At 36.3% G+C, this 24253-nt stretch overlaps 2 protein-coding genes across 2 annotated transcripts; both read left to right on the forward strand.

Moving 5' to 3' along the window:
• The first annotated feature begins 18616 nt into the window (after nucleotides 1-18616).
• LOC113321771 (RING-H2 finger protein ATL38-like) lies at nucleotides 18617-21787 on the forward strand. The gene is made up of 3 exons (XM_026569683.1): nucleotides 18617-19328; nucleotides 19830-19927; nucleotides 21033-21787. The coding sequence occupies exons 1-3, from the start codon at nucleotides 19170-19172 to the stop codon at nucleotides 21457-21459; spliced, it is 684 nt and encodes a 227-aa protein (XP_026425468.1). The 5' UTR covers nucleotides 18617-19169; the 3' UTR covers nucleotides 21460-21787.
• A 592-nt stretch (nucleotides 21788-22379) lies between these two features.
• Nucleotides 22380-23377, forward strand: LOC113321772 (stress-response A/B barrel domain-containing protein At5g22580-like). Its single transcript, XM_026569685.1, has 2 exons — nucleotides 22380-22651; nucleotides 22983-23377. The coding sequence occupies exons 1-2, from the start codon at nucleotides 22533-22535 to the stop codon at nucleotides 23179-23181; spliced, it is 318 nt and encodes a 105-aa protein (XP_026425470.1). The 5' UTR covers nucleotides 22380-22532; the 3' UTR covers nucleotides 23182-23377.
• Nucleotides 23378-24253: the final 876 nt, after the last annotated feature.

A 24253-nucleotide genomic window follows, 5' to 3' on the forward strand; every position in this document is an offset into this window, starting at 1 on the left:
TCGATGATTGAAATAAGAGTTTAGAATACTTAACCATCATTGGACTATAAACATAGTGTGCATTCTTGCATGTACGTGATCCATGACCAGAACTAAAGTATTCATACCCGTATATGTACTTGAAGTTGTGAAATTCCGTGTACTAAGTACGCATACCGGTACGCGTACTTGCATAAAATATATGTCAGGAAATTTCTGCTCGGATTTGGAAGTGTACTTAAGTATGCGTACCCGTTCGCATACTGGCGAACCCAAACCCAGACCGGCTACTTAGGTATGCGTACCCGTATGCATTCTTGAGTGGTTAAAGTTCTAAAATCGGTTGGCTCATGAACTAATACATTTATATATTAAGGAATGCATTCTTTGGAAACCGTGGCTATAATGTTCATGAATTGATTCGAGTGAATCAAACTGATTTTTCTTCAATTGTGTTCTTGTATACTTCTATGAGAATATAGTAATTGAACAACTCTTTAACTAGTTTCATTTGAGTCATTTGAACTAGTTATGGTTAAGATGAATAAGGTTGATATGAGAGTGTTCATATAGCTAACCTTAGTTAACTACTGTTGAGCCAACATGGTGTACAAGTTTAGGTACAGTTACTAAACGTAAATGAGGGTACATTTCATTTGTGTATAAAAAGCTAAGTTCGATCTAACGTTTGAAAGATATTAACTTGAATCTAATCGGGTTTTCATCAAACGGTGAATATTGAATGCTTTGTTACTAAGGTAACTTAGATTGCAAACCCTGATTTGAAAACTATATAAAGGAGAACTCTAGCAACTGGGAAACCTAATCCCCACACCACCTGTGTGATACTAGTTGTATAAGTTATAGTCGATTCTCCTTTAACCTTAGGTTTTTCATGAAACCTTGTAAGTTAACTACTTAAAGACTTCATTGGGATTGTGAAGCCAAACCCAATTATTTTCTTTGTAGTTGCGTGTTCTGATCTTACTTCTTCTATCGTGTTTGAGTACTATCTTCTCTAAGATTTGCTCGAGATTATATCTCCGATATGTAAGATTAAAAGTAGTCACAAACATCTTCGTCTCATCGTTTGTGATTCCACAATATCTTGTTTCGCTCCCATACGATTAAGATTATTGTGAGGTGATTGCTAATACTAGGTTTTTCTTCGGAATATAAGTCTGGTTTATCAATTGGGTCATGTGCACCTTGATTTATCAAAAGACGGAACAAAACTCGTGGGTATTTCTGTGGGAGACAGATTTATCTATTCCAATAGATTTTTCTATGTGAGACAGATTTGTTTATCAAGTCTTCGACTTTGGGTCGTAGCAACTCTTGGTTGTGGATGAGATCAGCTAAGGAATCAAGTGCGTAGTATCCTGCTGGGATCAGAGACGTAAGGAGAACGACTGTACCTCGAATCAGTGTGAGATTGATTAGGGTTAAACTACATTCCAGTCCGAAGTTCATTGGTAGGAGGCTAGTGTCTGTAGCGGATTAATACAGTATGGTGTTCAAATCTGGACTAGGTCCCGGGGTTTTTCTGTATTTGCGGTTTTCCTCGTTAACAAAATTCCGGTGTCTATCTTATTTCTTTTCCGCATTATATTTTGTTATATAATTGAAATATCACAGGTTGTGTGTCGAATCGATTGATTGGTAAATCCAACCTTTGGTTGTTGATTGAAATTGATTGATCCTTGAACATTGGTATTTGGTACCGTTCAATTTATTTCTCTTATATTCAATCGGGCACGCAAATTCCTATTTGCTGATTGCAGATTGAATTAAGAGAAAGAGATATAAAACTCTTTGATATACTTTTCTATAGATTGAGTCTGACTGTCTAGTTGATTCTCTTGAAAGTATATTGGAGTTTGTTTATTCAGATTGCCAAACGAAATATTGGGTGTGGTCTTTAGACCCCCTCTTTTTCAACATGGATCTACACTCTTGGAATCGGTTACACCACACTTCCAAACAAGTTTAGAATTGGTTGACCTGTATTCCAAGATAACTATGTGATTGATCAAATATCAAATCACATACATCGGTTCAATCGGTTCTACCAATCACTAGGATCGGTTATACCTCAATATGGAAATACTTGTGATCGGTCACATAAGTTACCAGGACTGGTTACACCAGTTACCAAGATCGGTTCCATATTCCCATGGTATTGCTTGTGATTGGTCACACCAGTTACCAGGATCGCTTACACTAATTACCAGGACCGGTTACCAACTACAAGGATCGATTACACAACATTTTGTGATCGGTCACACCAATTACTAGGATTAGTCACACAAATTACAAATATCGATCATACCATCTCACGGTGATTACTTAGGATCGGTTACACCAATTAATAAAAACTAGTCATACCAAATCATAAGTCAGGCACTGTGATTAGTTATACCAACATACATAACATAGTTACGATCGATTCTACCATCTCACACATATTGGTCATCCAAAGATTTGGAATGAATAGCCGAACCAATAAGCCTAATGATTTCCCTTTCAATTCATAAAACAAGTTCATGAATGTACTTCCTTTAAATTAATGTAAAACATTGTTTTCTAGGATGAAATCTTCACTATAACCCATTCACATAATCATAACAATATATACAAGATTATGTCAATATCATATCTACGAAGTTTAAAAGATAAGCGTTATACTTCGTGGTCTGTTTACTAATACCATGATCATACAAATATGACCATGTCACATCACTAGAGTATTATACAATATGTACAGTATACACAGCTTTGCAATTATGTTTTCAATATAGCACGACTTGAAAGATACGTTAGGAATGAAACAGTTCAAGTCAATATTACTAATTTCAAGAGGAAGGATGATGTCGTCGTTGTAGTTCGCTACTTCTCCACATTCTTTAGGCATTCGGAGTAATACTTGTATGTCTCAACATTCCTAGACTTTCTAGTCTTAACCTAAACGAAGTTGACGCTAGTATATAATCAAGCGACTTTAGATGAGTTTTGACACACTAAAATATGACAACCAAACATGACATACCAACAATTGGTGAGCTCAACCGAGCCATGCTCTAACGATATCCCCCTTTGTCAATTTTAGTTACAAAACTCTTATTACATATGGATAAATAAATTACATAAGAATTCATTTTACATACTCTTGATTCCAAGTTTCAACAACACAATAACCTGCATATATTCAATCAATAAATGTCATTGTTGACATTTGAATAACAAAAGATTTTACTCCCCCTAAAGGTAAGCTAGGTAAATATTCAATCCGAACATCTTTTGTTATTCCCTTTTTGTAGTCGGAATACTACAACAACAAAATGATATGTTTCTCCCCCTTAGTCAATGCTTATTCCCCTTTTCGTTAGATGTAACGTTTAAGCACAATTGTCATTTTCTTAGTGATTGAAGATCACTTGTTTACTCCATATATTTCTCCCCCTTTTTGTCATAAAATGACAAAGGTTCGATCAAATAAAGGACAAACCGAAAGGATCTTACAAATATAAAAGATTTGTAAACAACCTATAAGAGTTAAGCACGAAGATTTCACATACCACTTTAGATGACCAATATTAAAACTGAAACTACAAGTAATTTAGTTTTAATGTGTTATCAAGGAAACAATTTCCCGAAGCAATTTTCCCTAATAGTTTAACAAATCGGATAAGAAACTTAATTCCCCTGTTAAACCGATTACGTATGTGTAATCGCTTATTTCGATAAGACCAAAATAAAGATCAGAATTTAACTTTATTTCTCTCACCAGACTCTAATTATTCAGACAATAACTTAGACCTTTCTTTTTAGACAAGACAAACACTAGGTTTGTTAACTAATTTTCCTTGTCAAGACATTCAATTAGACTTGAATAACTGAATCCTCCAATTTGATAAGTCTAACTAAGATCAGAATTAACTTAGTTTCTCTTATCCGGAATCGACTTGGACTAAACAGATGATCCTGTATTTCGTTAAGCGATAAACAATACATACAAACCAAAATAAATTAACTTGCACAATTATTTTCTTAACCAGAAGCAATTAAAAAAATAGAAATTATAGCACTGTAATTGCACCGAATTCGTTAAGCAAAAACACTTGATACCCAACAATAAAGAAGATACAAAATAATAAGCCAAATAAATTGACACAATTTTTCTTAACCGGTAACAATTGAATCATACACACACACACACATACATACACAATATGAGCAAAAGCAAAATATATGCAATATAAACAAGGTGTTCTTAAACAGGAAAATGATTAACTAACAATTTCGTTACCTCAAATTACGCAACCTCTTCTCCCCAGAAAGATATATCGCGCAGGTTCAGATAAGAACTCTCCCCAGTGTATTATCATCCTCTCGCAAGAACAAAATAACAACAACAAAAACAACCTTTACCAGAGAAATATTGAAACGGTTTTAACTAGTGCGTTCCAATAACAAAAGTTGAAAACCCGAAACACATATGTTATGCTTCACACAACTCATGTAAACATAAATTGATTCAACATATCGTGACTTTTCACATATGAGTTTCGATCGGAACACCTTATGATCCTTTGATAAAGCTTACCAACATGGGCTAGAACTTAATCTCGCTAAATAAAAAAGCCACACAAACCATAAGGGTCACATCATATGAGATCAAATATTAAGATTAAGGAAAACCGAAATCAGACATCCCATAAACCGAAGACACGTAGCAAAAATATGAACATTCATTCCCAGGCTATTTAATCGGTAACTATCACAAGAAAAATTATAAAATAATTTTTATTCATAATAATGATAATTTTATTCAAAAATAGACCTTATACAATAATTGAAATAAATCAAAACATTGATGTCTATTTTCTGAAAATAAGAATCTAATCTTATTTTTTATGAGCAACTTAATCCTTCATATCAGTACTAGAGGAAAGCAGGTTATTACTTTCAGTCTTGAGCTTGTGAATTTCTTCAAGAAGATAACCTTGTTGCTTGACCAGAATTTCTTATAATTGTGATGTTTTCGTAAAGGACTCTGCAAGTACATGTAATTCTGTTTTTGATTGAACACAAAATTGTGTCAATATCTCAGTACACTGATCTTTATTCAGCATATTCTCGCTTTCCTTCTTGCTAAGCCAATCTCTCTTTTTGAGTTTTATCTTAGGTTTCTTAGCATGAAGAGATGGTGCAAACTTATTATTAAAGAGATCTTTCAGATCAAACACCTTTGCAAGAGAAGACACCGGATCCTGACTCATAGTTCGGACAAGGAATGACCAGAGAATGAGGGAGATCTTTTTATATCTTTCATACTTCCGAAAATATAATATTCCTATAAATACGAATATCTTAAAATATATTTTCAATTACTTGATTTTATGCCCATAATCTACACATGAGTGCCTTGATTTTTGCTTCCTCACACACATAATTGGCACACAGGTGAGAATGCAATCTAATACCGATTAGGTGGTATTAGTATGAGATTTTCTCTCATCATGGGATTTAGAACAAATAGGGTGTTCTTGATCTAGTAACGTATGATTCAAATATATTCTCTTGTTACCTCGAATTAACGAAGTTTAATTCCTGAGATTGGTTGGAATTGCATATGCACTCCTTAGCAATTCTTGTGCTTGAGACAGTTTTATACTTTGTCTTATTTTTCCCTTTACCATTAGATGATTTTTCAACATTGGAAGAGATGTCCATTTTTAAAATGGTTAAATCACTAATGGAGCAAGAGGGAATCAAATTAAAAACTAGTGCAATATTAATTGTTTCCTCTTCTTCAGAATTATATGAATCTGAAAAAGCGGGGGTCTAACAACACTACCCAATAATTCGATTAGCAATCTGTATGGACTAACTCCAAAATACTTTGCTAGAGAATCAACTAGACATTCAGACTCAATCTAGATTAAAGTATCTCAAGGAGTTAATATCTCTAACTTGTTTTGATTTACTCAAGCTAAAACAATAGCGAGTCTTTAATCAAACACAAGGAATAACTTGGACGGTACTTAAGACCAATGTCCAAGAATCAATCAATATCAATCAACAACCAAAAGTTGGATTTCCAATTGATGATCTTAACGTACAACCTGTATTATTTCAATTATATAAAATATAATGCGGAAAAGAAATAACACAGACACCAGAAGTTTTGTTAACGAGGAAACCGCAAATGCAGAAAAAACCCGGGACCTAGTCCAGATTGAATACACATTGTATTAAGTCGCTACAGACACTATCCTACTACAAACTAACTTCGGACTGGACTATAGTTGAACCCCAATCAGTCTCCCACCGATCCAAGTTACAGTTGCACTCCTACGCCTCCGATCCCAGCAGGATACTACGTACTTGATTCCCTTAGATGATCTAAACCACAACTAAGTGTTGCTACGACCCAAAATCGCAGGCTTTAACAATAAACAAATCTGTCTCACACAGAAAATTCTATCAAAGGATAAATTTGTCTCCCACAGATAAACCCTAAAAGTTTTATTTCGTCTTTTGATAATAATCAAGGTGAACAGGAACCAATTGATAATCCGGTCTTTTCCCGATGAACAGCCTAGATTAATCAATCACCTCACAACAAACTTAATCGACTAGTGAAAGAAGATGTTGCGGAATCACAAATGATGAGACGAAGGCGTTTGTGATTACTTTTATATCTTGCCTATTGGAGAACTCTCACGATCTCTATCCAATCAATATGATTGTACTCGTATGATAGAAGATGCAAGATCAGATCATACAACTACGATAAAAGTAGTATCGGTTTGGCTTCACAATCCCAATGAAGTCTTTAAGTCGTTAACCTGGTTTTAGAAGAAGAAAACCAAAGGTTAAAGGAGAATCGACTCTAGCGAGCGCACTAGTATCACACAGACGTGTGGGTATTAGTTTTGCCCAATGCTAGATGTCTCCTTTATATAGTCTTCAAATCAGGGTTTTGCCTTAGTTACTAAGCAATCCATATCCACCGTTAGATGAAAACTTGATTTAAATTCAAGTTAATATTTCTCAACTGTTAGATCGAAAACTTAGCTTGTCACACACACTTGAGGTATACGTTTACTAGGTTCATGAAAACCATACCCAAACGTGTATGTGTATGTTGGTTCAACATAGTAACCCAAAAGGTTAACCATATGAGCTTTTCATATTAATCTTGTTCTTCTTCACCATAACTAGTTCAGTTGACTTCAAATGAACTAGTTAGAGAGTTGTTCAATTGCTATGAGATCTTATGTACCTATACAAGAGACAATTGAAACAAAAATGATTCGATTCGATTGAATCGGCTCATGAACTTTGGCCACGGTTTGCATAAAGCATTCCTTAGTAATTTAAGTTTCATGTTCAGAGCACATCTTTAGATCATAACCACTTAAGTTCACAAAAAAGTTCTCGGACTTAAGATAACCGGCAGAGTTTTCCAAACTCAGCAGAAATTCTCGGTTCGAGAACTTCCGCCAGTTCGTGGACTTAACACACAAACGAGTTTTTGGAAATCTCAGTAGAAATTCTCGGTACAAGAACTTCCGTCAGAAGAAGTAGGAGATTGAATAGATAGACTTTTGAATGATAGATAAATCCAAGTCTCCACATACCTTTTTATTGATTAAGTTCCATGGTTCCTTGAGTAGATCTTCGTCGTTGTATGATGAATCTCCATGAAGTCCTTCAGCTCAACTACACTTTTCTATCCTAGTCCGAGACTTAGCTATAATATACTAGAAATCAAGACTCATAGTTTTGATCACTAACATTGACAAACATGCTTGATATAGAAACGCATGCGAGGTTGACCGAGCTATGCTCTAACAATCTCCCCCTTGATCAATTTTAGAGACAAAACTATTAATACATATGGAATACAAAAAAGATAAACTTTAGTGGCTCCTATTCCATAGTCGAATCTTCAACGTTCCTGTAAATATTCGTCCTTCCAAGTACTCCAATGATCCTAAAGGTTGTAAGTTTAGCACCACCGTTGTTGAAGATCCGTAGATATAACAATGAGAGAAATCGAGATTCTCGATCATTATTATACAGTGACATGGTATTATTATGTAACATCAAAGTCCAATTGCATCACAAATTTAACAACAATACTATGGTGATATGTATCGCTCCCCCTTAGTCAATACTCCATCTCGATTATGGAAACCACTCCCCCTCACACAATGATCCGGAAACCAAATGTATTTGTAGTGTGAACTACATTATTTCTCCCCCTTTTTGTCAATAAAATTGGCAAAGGTAAAAGAACGGGATCATAATGAAATTTTCACAAGAGACATTTCATAGACTAAAAGAAAAAATACATACCAACTTAATTTAGATGCAATCATAAAGCCGAAGGTAAATGCATTTATCAAGGAGTTTTAAGATACAAGATAACTCCTATAAAATTCCACAGCCGCACACCCCGCAAGATATTACCACTAAGCACAAGTTCAAAAGAACTCTCCCCCATTTGATGTCATTCCTGAAAGAACAACAAGAGCGACCTTAATTTCGAAATAAAAGAATGATTTTGAAACACTAAAGAGATACTAAAAAGACAACAACAAACATACAGAAACTGAATTGGAGAGTACCTACTGGAGTTTCAGACTCGATTTCCCAAAAGATAAGGATAAGCATAGGGGCAATAGTCATTGAACATTTTTAATGAATCAAAACAACACCAATAGACTGTCGCAAGTGTTGAAAAGTTGCAGTATCTAAGGGTTTGGTGAGAATACCAGTCAATTGTTGTTCGGAAGGCACAAATTCCATACCAATGATACCATTTTCATAAAGATCACGAATAAAATGGTAGCTTATGTCAATGTTCTTTGTTCTTGAGTGCTCAATAGGATTCTCAGTAATTCGAATCGCACTGCAGTTATCACAAAAGATCTTCATTATTCTAGTATCAACTCCATAATCAATAAGCATTTGTTTCATACATAGGAGTTGAGTACAACATGATTCGGCAGCAATATATTTTTATTCACATGTATACAGGGATTGAGAGTTTTACTTCTTGATATGCCATGCTATAAGATTGAGACCTACATAGTAGAAGCCCCCTGATGTACTTTTTCTGTCTTCTACACATCCTGCCCAATCAACATCAGAATAAGCAGAAAGGTCAGTATTAGTATCAAAAGTGTACGAGAGACCATACCCGACCGAATGATCTATATATCGTATGATTCTTTTTGCAGCTGCAAGATGAGATTCTTTTGGATCCGCCTGAAACCTGGCACAACAACCAACACTTAAAGAAATATCATGTCTAGTAGCTGTAAGATATAAAAGGCTACCTATAATGGATCGATACAGTTTTTGATCCACTTTTGCTCATTTTTCATCTCCGTGCAATTTACCAGTAGTAGGCATGAGAGTCAACTTAGGAGACGACTTATCCAGACCGAATCTTGACACGAGATTACGTGCATATTTCTCTTGGGATAAGTAAATTCCCTCCTTATGTTGTTGAATCTGTAACCCTATGAAGAATTTTAACTCACCAACATTGCTCATTTCAAATTCTTTAGCAAGAGAGACTTGAAAGTCTTTTGAGAATTTTTCAGGGGTTATTTGGCTTTTGATACTTACATTTTATCCAATATTAGTGTTTGGTCTAACATTTGTCCAACTTAGGATTTGGTACTTGAAAATAACGTTGACCTATGTTGACTGTGTTAAATATTGACTTTCGTTAAGAAATTGAATTTTTGTCAAATACAGTCAACACAGGTCAACGTTGTTTTCAAGTACCAAACTCTAAGTTGGACAAATGTTAGACCAAACACTAATGTTAGACAAAATGTAAGTACCAAAAACTAAATAACCCATTTTTCAGAGGTTGATCCATAGATAATATCGTCTACATAGATTTGAGCAATGACGACATCTTTTCCACTCCATTTGGTAAACATAGTTTTATCAGCTCCTCCTCTTAAAAAACCTTTCCTAATAAGAGAGGTAGTGAGTTTCTCAAACCAGGCTCTTGGTGCTTGCTTTAATCCATATAACGCCTTTTTGAGCTTCAACACATGATCTGGGAAATCAGGGTCTTCGAATCCCTTAGGTTGAGCGACATAGACTTCCTCTTTTAGAATTCCATTCAGGAATGCAGATTTTATGTCCATTTGAAACAACTTAACCTTGAGATAACATGCATGAGCTAATAAAAGTCGAATGGACTCAAGACGTGCCACAGGTGCAAAGGTTTCATCAAAATCGATTCCTTCAATCTGTGAATATCCTTGAGCGACAAGTCTAGCTTTATTTCTGACAATCGTGCCAAATTCATCAGACTTGTTCTTGAATATCCACTTGGTACCGACAATATTGACATTTGGAGGACAGGGTACACGTTCCCAGACATCTTGTCTTTCAAATTGATTTAACTCTTCATGCATTGCATTTACCCATAAAGGATCTTTCAGAGCTTCATCAATATTCCTTGGTTCTACCTGCGAAAGATAACAGCCAAAATTGCATATATTTTGAAGTTGACCCCTTGTTTTGGCTGTAGAATCCCTTCCCCCAATGATACTGTTAGGGTCATGATTCCTTTGAACCCATAGATGTCGTGGAGGGATACGTTCTTGTTCCTCAGGAATGGCTTGATCAGTGCTCTTCTCCTCGTCACTAGAAATGTCAGGATCAACAACAGTTGGGATAACTTCAACTGATTCTGGAATTTCTTTGACTTTCTCAATTGTCTCTGTTGGAGGCAACTCAGCAGGAGAATTATCTTGACGAAAATTACTGATGTCGTCGATGATAACATTAGCATATTCCATCATGACTTGTGTTCTGAGATTAAACACTCAAAAACCACGACTATCAGAGGCATAGCCAAGAAAGATACCTTCGTCACTTTTGGTGTCGAATTTCCCTTTATGTTCTCGATCTTTCAGAATATAACACTTAGTTCCAAACACTCTGAGATAGTGTAGGTTGGGTTTTCTTCCATACCACAACTCATAAGGAGTGTTAAGGGTCTTAGACCGTAAATACACACGGTTTATCAGGTAACATGATATAAAGACAGCTTCTCCCAAAAACCTTAAAGGTAAGTTTTTGTTGTGGAGCATTACTCTGGCCATTTCCTGAATGTTCCCATTCTTTATTTCTGCAACTCCATTAGCTTGAGGAGTAATCGGTGGAGAGTATTGTTGAATGATCCCCAGTTTGTCACAGGACTCAAATACCTTGGTGTCTTTGAATTCATTACCACGATCGCTTCTAATTTTCTTTAGTTTGCGACCTTGTTCGTTCTGGATCCTTTTAACAATAATCTTGAATTCACCAAGGGTTTCATTCTTATGAGCTATGAATGCAACCCAGGTAAATCTGGTGTAATCATCTACCATAACTAAAGCATACTTCTTACCAGCAACAGTGGGTTGTTGAATTGGTCCGAAGAGATTCATATGAATTAAATCAAGTGGAGCTTTAGTGAGAATATCTCCAGATGGTTTGTGGTGAACTTTCGTTTGCTTACCCTTTTGACAGGCACCACATACACCTTCAATCTTTGCATTGATTTTGGGAATGCCTCTAACAAATTCTTTGTTAATGATCTTAGTTAGAAGGCGATAATTGATGTGACCAAAACGCTCATGCCAAAGATGTGTAGATTCCACCTTAGTCAAGTTGCAGTGGTTGCTAAACTGAGTATCGAGAAGATAACAGTTGTTTTTACCACGAGTTCCTTGGAAAATTACTTTCCCAGACTTGTCAACAATGTCACATCCATTCGCATTGAAGACAACTCGATGGACCTTGTCGCAAATTTGACTAATAAAAAGAAGATTAGCAGCCATACCTTTAACGTATACCACATCATGAATTCTGGAACACCGGGTAGCTTGATCGTTCCCTTCTTGCTGATGTAGCAACAACTTCCATCTCCGAACGTTACAGGACCTCCTTCATAGTCGACAGATGAAACAAACCAAGTGAGGTATCCTGTCATATGTCGACTACATCCACTATCCAGAAACCACTGAAAGGGAGATGTAGATCTCAAAGCAAAGGCACCCGTACTACTAGTACTTCTCGATTTAGAGTTTCCTGGTAGTGTTGTATGGACTTTTAGAGAGTCATACAGTTGTTTAGCTTTCTTACAAAGATTATTTGGAACGTTAAGACTCTTTTGAAAAGACATACACGCTTGCTGTATATGATCAGACAGATCACAACATGAGCCTATGCTTTGAAGATTGTCTGACTGGTTCCTTGTCATATCAGTTTTCTCAACATCCCATCGTTGATTACTATCTGACTTGTGACTTTTCTTAAGTGAGGAAAAACTGAGGATTTTTAAACTCTCAAAGGGAATATTTCCAGATATCAAATCCTTAAGAACAGTAATTTTTGTAACAAGACCATAGTTGATACGGATTTGTTCATCTAACCCTTTTTGAAGAGACATCAGTTTGTCATACCATTTCTTGCGATTGTTTTTCACAACTGGTGAAGCGTCAATTGAGACTTTATAGTCCATATAGTCAGATCGCTACAAACACATACTTTTGAGGTCTTTAACGTGTTTGCCTGCTCTGATACCAATTGAAAAAGCGGGGGTCTAACAACACCACCCAATAATTCGATTAGCAATTTGTATGGACTAACTCTGAAATACTTTGCTAGAGAATCAACTAGACAATCAGACTCAATCTAGATTAAAGTATCTCAAGGAGTTAAAATCTCTCACTTGTTTTGATTTACTCAAGCTAAAACAATAGCGAGTCTTTAATCAAACACAAGGAATAACTTGGACGGTACCAAAGACCAATGTCCAAGGATCAATCAATATCAATCAACAACCAAAGGTTGGATTTCCAATTGATGATATTAACGCACAACCTGTATTATTTCAATTATATAAAATATAATGCAGAAAAGAAATAACACAGACACCAGAAGTTTTGTTAACGAGGAAACCGCAAATGCAGAAAAAACCCGGGACCTAATCCAGATTGAATACACATTGTATTAAGCCGCTACAAACACTAGCCTACTACAAACTAACTTCGGACTGGACTATAGTTGAACCCAATCAGTATCCCACCGATCCAAGGTACAGTTGCACTCCTACGCCTCTGATCCCAGCAGGATACTGCGTACTTGATTCCCTTAGCTGATCTCACCCACAACTAAGAGTTGCTACGACCCAAAATCGCAGGATTTTAACAATAAACAAATCTGTCTCACACAGAAAATTCTATCAAAGGATAAATCTGTCTCCCACAGATAAACCCTAAAAGTTTTATTTCGTATTTTGATAATAATCAAGGTGAACAGGAACCAATTGATAATCTAGTCTTATATTCCCGAAGAACAGCCTAGATTAATCAATCACCTCACAACAAACTTAATCGACTAGTGAAAGAAGATGTTGCGGAATCACAAACATTGAGACGAAGGCGTTTGTGATTACTTTTATATCTTGCCTATCGGAGAACTCTCATGATCTCTAGACAATCAATATGATTTGACTCATATGATAGAAGATGCAAGATCAGATCACACGATTATGATAAAAGTAGTATCGGCCTGGCTTCACAATCCCAATGAAGTCTTTTAATCGTTAACCTGGTTTTAGAAGAAGAAAACCAAAGGTTAAAGGAGAATCGACTCTAGCGAGCACACTAGTATCACACAGACGTGTGGGGATTAGTTTTACCCAATGCTAGATGTCTCCTTTATATAGTCTTCAAATCAGGGTTTTGCCTTAGTTACAAACCAATCCATACCCAACATTAGATGAAAACCTGATTTAGATTCAAGTTAATATTTCTCAACTGTTAGATCAAAAACTTAGCTTGTCACACACACTTGAGGTATACGTTTACCGGGTTTGTGAAAACCATGCCCAAACGTGTACGTGTATGTTGGTTCAACATAGTAACCCAAAAGGTTAACCATATAAGATTTTCATATTAACCTTATTCTTCTTCACCATAACTAGTTAGAGAGTTGTTCGATTGCTATGAGATTTTATGTACCTACACAAGACACATTTGAAACAAAGATGATTCGATTCAATTGAATCGGCTCATGAACTTTAGCCATGGTTTGCGTAAAGAATTCCTTAGTAATTTAAGTTTCATGTTCAGAGAACATCTTTAGATCATAACCACTTAAGTTCACAAACAAGTTCGCGGACTTAAGATAACCGGTAGAGTTTTCCAAACTCAGCAGAAATTCTCGGTTCAAGAACTTACGCCAGTTCGTGGACTTAACACACAAATGAGTTTTTGGAAATCTCAGCAGAAATTCTCGGTACAAGAACTTCCGTCAGTTCGCGAACTTGGCAAAGCCAATTCCTCCGGTTTCTCTCAATCAACAAAGTTCGAAAACTTCGGATTAAGGAGTAAGACTTATGCACATATGTGTTACCACACAATGCTTATATCCATCACTGGTTATATAGACCTAAACTCTCATTCCAACCATTAAAACATTTTTAGAGGACGTTATATAGTTGTTACACTATTTATCATCAAAGCGATTTTCAAAGTGATTGAAACATTATGACTTTCGTCACTAGGTGAAGATAAACTTGATCAAAGCGAAATGCTTTACCAACACGTGATTTCGAGAAAAAGATAAGTAGAGTATACTCAGCTCGAAATGTCAAATGTGTATGATCCAGTCTATATAGCATACAACTTTTGTCTCATAAGAAGTAGGAGATAGAATAAATAGACTTTTGAGTGATAGATAAGTTCAAGTCTCCACATACCTTTTTGTTGATAAAGTTTCACGGTTCCTTGAGTAGATCTTCGTCGTTGTATGATGAATCACCATGAAGTCCTTGAGCTCAACTACACTTTTCTATCCTAGTCCGAGACTTACCTATAATAGACTAGAAATCAAGACTCATAGTTTTGATCACTAACATTGACAAACATGCTTGATATAGCAACGCATGCGAGGTTAACCGAGCTATGCTCTAACAGAGTCATAGGTCTCATCTAGAGTTACATCTAATGCCTTGCTTCCAGTGTATTTCCTAAGATTAGGACAATCTTTAGCCATATGACCAAAACCTTCACACTTAAAGAACTGTGGATGATATTCATCATCTTCTTCTTGATCCTTTTTTTTCTTGATTGGAACTCGATCATGGGGCCGAGAAGACCGATGAACATCTTTCACAAATCTCTTATTTCTTTTCTTTAAGAGATCTCGAAACTGTCTTGTGGTCAATGATAATGTTTGTTCTACATTATCATCAGAATCTTCTGCAATCAGTTCATCAGAATCATCCAATAATCCATCAGAATCATCCAACAATCTGTTTTTTTTTCCACATGAGCTTTTGGAAGTTTTTCAGCTTTGAAAGCGATTCCTTTAGCTTGAATAGATTATGATTCTTGATCGAAGATCTTTAACTTCCCAACAAGTGTGCTTCATGAGAGAGTTGAAAGATCATTTTCCTCTATGATTGCATGCTTCTTAGATTCGTATCTAGATGGAAATGACCTGAGAATTTTGCACATTATATCCTTTTCAGAAATAGTCTTTCCAAGAGAGAAAGAAGCATTTACTTTTGATGAGAGTTTAATATGAAACTATTCAAAAGTATCATTGTCATCCATTCGAAGGTTTTCCCAATCATATGTGAGAGTTTGAAGTCTAACTTCATTTTCTGATGTATTTCCTTCGAATACGCTCTGAAGATTAATCCAAGATTCCTGTGAAGTTTGGCATGTGGATACATGATGTTCGAGATCACGGATTACATCATGTATAATAACATTCAAACCATCTGAATTCTGCTTTGCAAAAGCCTTTTCTTCGCCTGTATTCTGCTAAGCGTTTAAACTCAGTTTCCGAACCTTACACTTTCGGGCGATTATAACCATCGAAGACTAATAACCAAGTATTAAAGTCTCGTAATTGAAGAAAATATATCATAGCAGATTTCCACCGTAGATAGTTTTTTTCGTCAAATCTTGGCAGTACGTTAATTGAAATCGATTCATGTGAACTCGAGTTCATTTCTTATAGGTTGGATCGCACCGAACACAGATTATTAGATCTTTTGTGTTTTCCTGCTTTGATACCAACTGAAAGACGAGGATACCCAAATACACCACAATCTTTTTGTTTTAACCTATAAGTTCTCTTACTGAGTGTGATCGTCTATGGACAAAGTCGATACAATACAACAACTTTGGTATTCACACTTTGTGTGATTCTCTATGGATACGAGATCGAGACAATACGACTACCAAAGTGTGATACTTGATAATAGGTTCAGACTTAACCAAACTCTATAAGATCACTATCAAGTATATCAGAGTTAACGTAAAGTGCAATTTACTTTAAAGAAACACCCTTTTTTTTCCTGGCTTGATTGGGGTATACCCAGATTAATTGGGGCATACCTAATGAGACGAAAGATAGATCATTTTGAAGTAAAAGAAGCCACTCTGTAACCATGTATTTTCTAAATGGCTAACATACCCTTGTTTAATTAACACTAAAAAAATCTGATTAGCTTAATTAATTGAGTTTAGATTGATTAATTGAGTAGATTAAAACTTCTAAAATTATGAATTTGATTATGAAATTTTGTTTTTGATTAAACTTATTTGGGAAGATTTTTGATGATTTTTGTTTTTTGTTTTGAGAAGATCTTTTGCAACGGAAATGAAAGCACACTACCCAAACACTTCTAAAAAGGGAATTGCAAATCTGTTATATGAAATCATACTCAAAATTAGATCAGAAATCAACACTTTCAGTTCTGAAAGTATGAAAAGTCGGCAAGATCGACGAATGAATACCATCCCGACTATATTTGGCCGACAAGGTAGATGAACGAAGATGATGCCGATTAACTTTGGCCGGCAGGGTATTCAAATGAAGACAATGCCAACTTTATTTTTTTGACACACAGGAGACGACTAATATAGTCGGCAAGGTCTACAAAAAAAAAAACCCCGTCGGCTATTAAGAAAAATACCCCACCGGCTGTTGAATTTTTTTACAGTCGCCATGGCTATTATGAAAAGTCGGCAAGATATGCATGTTACGACCTTGCCGGCTGTTGAAAAAATTTACAGTCGCCATGGCTATTATGGAAAGTCGGCAAGATATGCATGTTACGACCTTGCCGACTAAAGACACAAAAATCATAATTTTCGATTTCTAACCTAATATAACAACCAAATCACACAACACAATGATGGGTTTGATTTAGACATCACTTACAGTCTTTTTTTCGCCGGTAGAATCAACTATTTTTTTGAAAAATCAATGTTCAAGATTTTCTGTTGATGGAAGAAATCGAAGAAGATGACATGGAAGAGCAGAGAGATTAGAGAAGAGAGAGTAAAGAAAGATTAAGAGTTTTTTAGTTTCTAATTTTAGGGTTTAATTTTAAGTTAGTTCAAGGATATTAAAATAAAATCACCAATTTTGACCACCCCTTAACAAGAGCATTAGATCCATTTAAATTTGGATATACCCCAATTAATTTGGGTACACCCCAATCTAGCCAGTTTTTTTTTATCCATATGATTTTACCATTCTCTTATCAAAAAAATACAAACAAAAAACTTCTCCAGTGGGGTCGTTACACAGCTAGAGGTCAAGCTTAGCTAGCTCGCAGCGCCACTTGTAAAGTATAAAAAGAATCTACTATACTCTATCTCAACGAGGGTCATACAACACCACGACAATTTTATTCACGAACTTAACTGATCCGTGCAAGTAATACCCACTGGACATAGGGCTGCACAAGACCCGTCCACGATACCCAAACCCACCCGTACCCGTTAAATCCGTGGGTTTTTAATCCATACCCGCCCGTTGTGGGTGCGGGGTTGGTTATGGAAAAAAAAACCCGCTGTCTGTGGGTGCGAGGTTGGTTTAAGCTAATACCCGTCCATATCCGCCCAAAAAACCCGCAGATTATATACCATTAGATAAAACTAATCCTAATCGTCCATTATGAAACCCTAATACTAGTAGATAGGATAACTGATAACCCTCATTCACTTTCTACACTCTTCTCTCTGTTCGGCCTCTCCTCTTCTTCCTCCTCAGTTCTTCTTCTTCACCTACGAACGATAATTACCAGAAATCTTCACCAGAAATCGACAACAACAACTTCGAATCTTCACCAGAAATCGACAACAATCGAAAAATCAACAGATTCAACACTTAATCTTCATCTGTGAACTTCCTAGATATGAATATTTTGGGGGTTTTGTTTTTTTTTTTCTCACTTAATCAAGGAGAATAGAAGTTACTCTAAATACTTGAATATAAAGCGGGTTTAAACCCGTTTAAACTCATACCCGCCCGCTGTTTGTGGGTGCGGGGTTGGTTATGAAAAAAAACCCACAATCTGTGGGTGCGAGGTTGGTTTTAGCTTATACCCGCCCATACCCGTCCATGTGCAGCCCTAACTGGACACCAGTGAGTGTAGTTGACTCATATTATCTTGAGTTAAACAAAACAAAAACTACGATACGTCCTAAAAATCAGAGAAACTTTTCCATAGATACGAATGTATTATGATTAAACAATGACTACGATCCAAATATGCCATCAGCGTTGTAATCAAGCGAATTCCCCCATCTCTCATTCTCTCTCTCTCTCTGTGTCTCTTTTCTGTGGCTCATCACTTTCTCTTGTTGATTTTTTTAGCTTGTCAAAAATAAAAATAAAACCCCATTAATCGCGGATACTCATTTTCAAATAAATTTTCTGTTAAACTTTCAATTCATTTTCCATCCTAGGGTTTTTCTTTTGTTTTCATTTTTACGCTATGCCCTCTAAAACAATTCTTCTACCGATCGTCACACACTCCGAGAAATCCAAATCAAAATTTTGGAGATGACTATATATCGGTTCAATAAATTAAAAATAAAGGACAATATTGAGATCTCGAGTTAACTAGTTTTAGCTGAAATAGATAGTAGTTAGATACTACTAGTAGCACTAGTATTGGTAGTGATAGAGAGTGTGTGTATGTGTATCTGTGATTTAGAAGCCCAAGAAATCTCTATCTATTTTCTAGGGTTTTAGGAATAAATTAGATTATGAGGAGAAATTGGAGAGGGATTTGAGGGGGATTTTTTTGTTTTGATTTAGAGGTGAAAGGAGAAGGAAAGATGATAGCATCAGGGGTGAATTTGGTGATGACAGTAATTGGATTTGTAGTAAGTACGATGTTTATTGTATTCGTATGTACAAGACTCATTTGTGCTAGAATTCAGTTGAATGCTGCTAGACGTTCATTTCCAACAGCTACAAGATCTGATCTCGGAATGGTACTTTGCACCTTCCTTCTCTATCACATTTTTTTTTTTAATTTTCCAATATTCATTTCTGGATTTGTGGATCTTTAAAACTGAAAATCGTGTTATTTGATCATGAATTAGAGAGTATATAAGATGAATTTGTTGTTGATCTTTTCTGTGCACATTTTGATGTAATTTTTGGGAGATATCTTTTCAATTTTGGTTGGAGAATTCCCGGGGATACTTTACCTTATTTATGAACACGATGTTGAACCTTGATTGCAATATGCTTAATCCAAATTACTGTAAAATTGAGTGTTTTGTGAGTTATCTTATGCATTTGAATTACGTTAATGCAGTGTGTGGAACTCAAAACTATAATCTGAAATAGTAATGTTGTAGTCTTGTATTTCCTTGGACTTAAATCCTTACATTTGTCTTTCCCGTTTCGTTACTTGTGATTGACACGGAACAGTGATATTTAGCAAATTCATACATGTGTTTTTTAACTTCTTTATTTTGTCAAAACAGCTAGAGCGCGGGCTTCATGGCCTAGAGCCTGTTGTTGTGGCCAAGTTTCCTACGAAGAAGTTCAGCGATGAGTACTTCGCATCTTGCACCGATACCCAGTAAGAGTTTTCGTCCATTTTATTTCTGTTATTCATTTGTGCCTAAGATGCTCCTTAAGGAAATGAAAATGCATTTTTACAATCTATTGCACTTGTAGCACAAACCAAAGTCATTATAGTTTGAAAGGAATAGTAGGGAAAGAGGTGATTCTGATTTTCCTATAAGCTTGCGATACTAATTTTGCTATCCCTCTTTTCAGAAAACAATATATACTATTTAGGTACATAATCCCCTCATAAATAGGATATATACTTCTCCCCTCATACATAGTGAGATGATTACTTTTACAGCTTTTGATAAGTATAAACCATTTGCATTGGGTTGAGAAGACGTCCTCACCTTTGTAGCTTTTCATATCAATCTCGCACTTGGTTTTATGCCGTTGATCCATATGAAACAGCATAATATCCACCACCACCACCACCACCACCACACACATATTTTACCTCAGTGCGGTCAGTTTATCAGCACCCTATAGCACGGACATGGCTGGTTTCATCGCACCGACAGCCAAGGGCCACCATCCTGCTATCGTTTATAGGGGTGTTTTGTTCCAGAAAAAGAAAGAAAAGGGGATCTTTTTTTTTTAAAAAAAAAAAAAACTGCTATGCATGCAATTTAACTTAAGTGGTGCAAGTCAATGTATGGAATGAACTTGCGGACAAGCTTATCTAGCTACCAGAGAACCTTCTTTGATGTCCACAAGAAGGCCCTATAATGCCATCTTCATAAATGTTTTGACAAATTATATAATGGCTAGTAAATTAGCTTCACATCGTCACATCCTGTCATGCTAAATATTCTTTTCTCCTACCTTCTAATAAATAAATCGGAATGTTCAACTTACTTAATTGTTGTAATGGAAGTGCTTCTGCTTTGCACGAGGAAATATGTCTCCGCTTCCTGGTCATGACAACCAGAAAGTTTTAAGCGTGTTGCCCTTTAACAGGTCACTGGCTTACTTATAGTGCACATTCTTGCCCCAGTACTCACAATGCGACACAAATATGGACTTACAGTTTGCAACCGGTCTTTCCCTTTCTGGCCTTAACTGTTTTCTTCTTTCTTGTTTGCTCGTTAAATTTTATAATGTTGGTTTTGCAGGTGCACAGTGTGTTTGTCAGAGTACCAAGAGAAGGATATCTTGCGTATCCTTCCCTATTGTGGGCACTTCTTCCACGTCGGATGCATAGATATTTGGCTTCAGCAGCATTCTACTTGCCCCGTTTGTCGAATTTCTCTCCGTGATTCTCCAGAAAGAAAACGTGCGATGCAGCCTATGTTCTCTTCAGCAATCAGACCTCATATGGATTCTCTAAACTTGCATCCTTATCGCTGTCCCTATACCAACCGTAGTTTTTCTTCAAGATCTATTGACAATCGAAGGATGGATCCCATTCAAGAGGATCAGTTGACATCTGAGCTTAATACAGCAGAAACTGTGGGAAGCATCTCCATTCAGTGTAATCATGTTCCCAAAACTAGTTTTGAAGAATCTAAAGAGAAGCAGGTTGAGAGTCCATCCAACTGAACAGACATGTGTTTCATGGTAAACCCAAGCTACGTTTTTCTTTGAGACTTCCCAACGATTAGGAGAAGCAGGCGGAACTCCAAAAAATAATCGGAAATTCACTCAACCATCTTATAGGAAGTTGATTTGTCTTTTTAAGCGTGGCATTCATGTACATATCACAATTTCAGTGGTTTATTATCCGGTAAACTGTTTTCTTTACAGTTTGCAAGTTCTGTAAAACAAAGATGGAGAGTAAATCAGGTTTGTTGCTGGTGGCGGTTCCTACATTTCAACCTCACTTCTCTTTACTTATGTACAATGGCATCTGTCTCATCTTTTTCTGGTGCCTGCCCTATTTTTTGTTCTTTGGTCTTTGATTACAAAAACTCACATGCACTGTCAGTGGGGTCGCGAATATTGTACCCAAGTAGCTGCTGCAACTGTGATATGATATGACTACCTGTTCCTGCACCTTGTGGCCTTTCTTATTCTAGGTTCCATCTATCAGGTACCACCATGACCCACAACCTTGTGATTATTATTAGCAACCTCTGAGTGCAAGTTGTAGGCGTGAAAGTTGAAACCCTATGCTTAATTGCCATTGATACTTCGATATATGTTCTCATGGAATCGTGATTCAATGTATCCCGGGAGAAACTTACAAAACATGTGATTGCATGACAACCTTCAGAGATTAAGAGAAGCTTATACAAAACCAAACCTCAAACAGAGCATGTTATCTTATAATTACATACCTACATGTCCACCGGTAGGCACACTACAAACCCTACCATTAGAAAATTTAGAATGAGTTATTATTAGGAAAAAGAATATATGAACACACAAAAGAAGACACGGATGCTTATACATTGTACCTTGGACAAGTATCTGCTTGCAGATCCTGTGTTTAAAATGAGCCAACCTTTGTTACCTGTGCTTCGTGCTGCTGTTGTCAATATGAGAAAAGAGAGGGCCCAATGGAAAGCATTAGACAAGGATCTTAGTAGAAACTAGTGTCCAAGTTCAGTATAAAACGAGTGAGAGGTTCACAACTTCACAGTTCACAGTGTAATTCTTCTGCTTGAAGAAACATGGGAGATCTCAAGCATATTGTTGTGGCCAAGTTCAAGGAAGGTGTAAATGTGGATGAAATAGTCAAGGGAATGGAAAAGCTGGTTTCAGATGTAGAAGCCGTCAAATCCTTCGAATGGTAATGTTTTTTAAGAAACTCCATCTCTTACTTTGCCACAGTTTTTCTCATTCTTTACCTTCACTATGTTGCATCTTTGAAACAAACTTGTACACTTAGCAGCCACTGTTTACGGCAACCATGTCAACTGACTATGTGGACATTGGCTGGGAAGCATGCCGAGCTTCAGAACATACTTGCAATCTATAGTATTTTGTGCAACCAAAATCTACCTTTTTAAGTATTACAATTTACAAGGGAGCTAGGAATCCCAAGTATTTATGTACCGCCGGATTAACCGAGGCGCTAAACAGAAAAATATCGTTTGTTTGAACTATTTTGTTGTTAACAGGGGTCATGATGTTGAAAGTAACGCTATGCTGACACAAGGTTATACTCATGTATTCTCCATGGCATTTCGCAATTCAGACGATCTTACTGCCTACCTGGGACATCCTAGTCACGTTGCATTCTCTACTACGTTTTTAGAAGCCATTGAGAAGATCTTGCTGTTTGATTTCCCGGCTGTAGTAATTAAAGCTTCAGCTTGATTACATGTACTTAAAATGTTTTTTTAAGTACTCTGAATTTAATGTATTATGCTGTGTTGTCTTAAGATGTTTTCGTTTATGATTTGTTTTAAGTGTACTATGGAGGTACAACATATTATTCTCATCTGTATCAGATTTGACAACCTTACCTTCATGGATGATCTATTCTAGTGCAATTTGATTTGTGTTACTACCATTTTTCTAGTAGCAACAACCAAACGAACAAGATCATTGGATTTTGTTTTAAACCATAAAACAGCAAGTAGAAGATGAATTTAAACAAATAAATAACAATAGTTTCACACAACAATAATTTACGTGGTTCGACATCGGAGTGTCTACATCCACGGAAGGGTAAAAGAGTTTTATTATGATTTTTATCTGTTACACGGGTGATGAACCCCATTAATGATGATGAAGTTCAGTGAAAGTTTCAATAACGAAGGTATAACGAAGATGTAACGAAGGTATAACGAAGGTTCCAAAGGTAAAACGAAGGTTCCGAAGGTAAAACGAAGGTATAACGAAGGTTCCGAAGGTAAAGCGAAGGTTCCGAAGGTAAAACGAAGATAGAAGATAGAACGAAGGTAGTAATACTACCCAGCTATTATTCCTCTCTTCAGAGGTATTGGGTTTCTTACTCCTCCATCTTTCTTCCACCCTCCAAAAATCCTCCCCCTCTCTTCCTTATCTTCCCCTATTTATAAGGAAAAGGGATGTTAGTTATTTACAAAAATGACATCCGCTTAGAATCTAAGTTAACTTAGAACTGATTCGGTGTGCGCCGTTGTATGCTTATATCCAGCTGCGACTTCTAATCACCGTCCACGTGTACGATGCATGATTTGGTATCTACAATTTGGTTCCTTACTATTCATGAAAATATCTTCTCCAACTTTTTTCAAGCATTGATTGGAAAAATATGTGAGCTATTCACATTCATAAAAGGCTTCTCATATGGTGGAGTTTTTTTTGACTTCTACCACCACATAAACCAACTTTTGGTGCAGACAGCAGCATATGGAGAACACAGATAAAAGGAGCAAAAAATAATGGAGGTCCCATGTCAAGA

This window comes from Papaver somniferum, chromosome 11 (assembly GCF_003573695.1).
Source record: "Papaver somniferum cultivar HN1 chromosome 11, ASM357369v1, whole genome shotgun sequence".
NCBI lineage: Eukaryota > Viridiplantae > Streptophyta > Magnoliopsida > Ranunculales > Papaveraceae > Papaver > Papaver somniferum.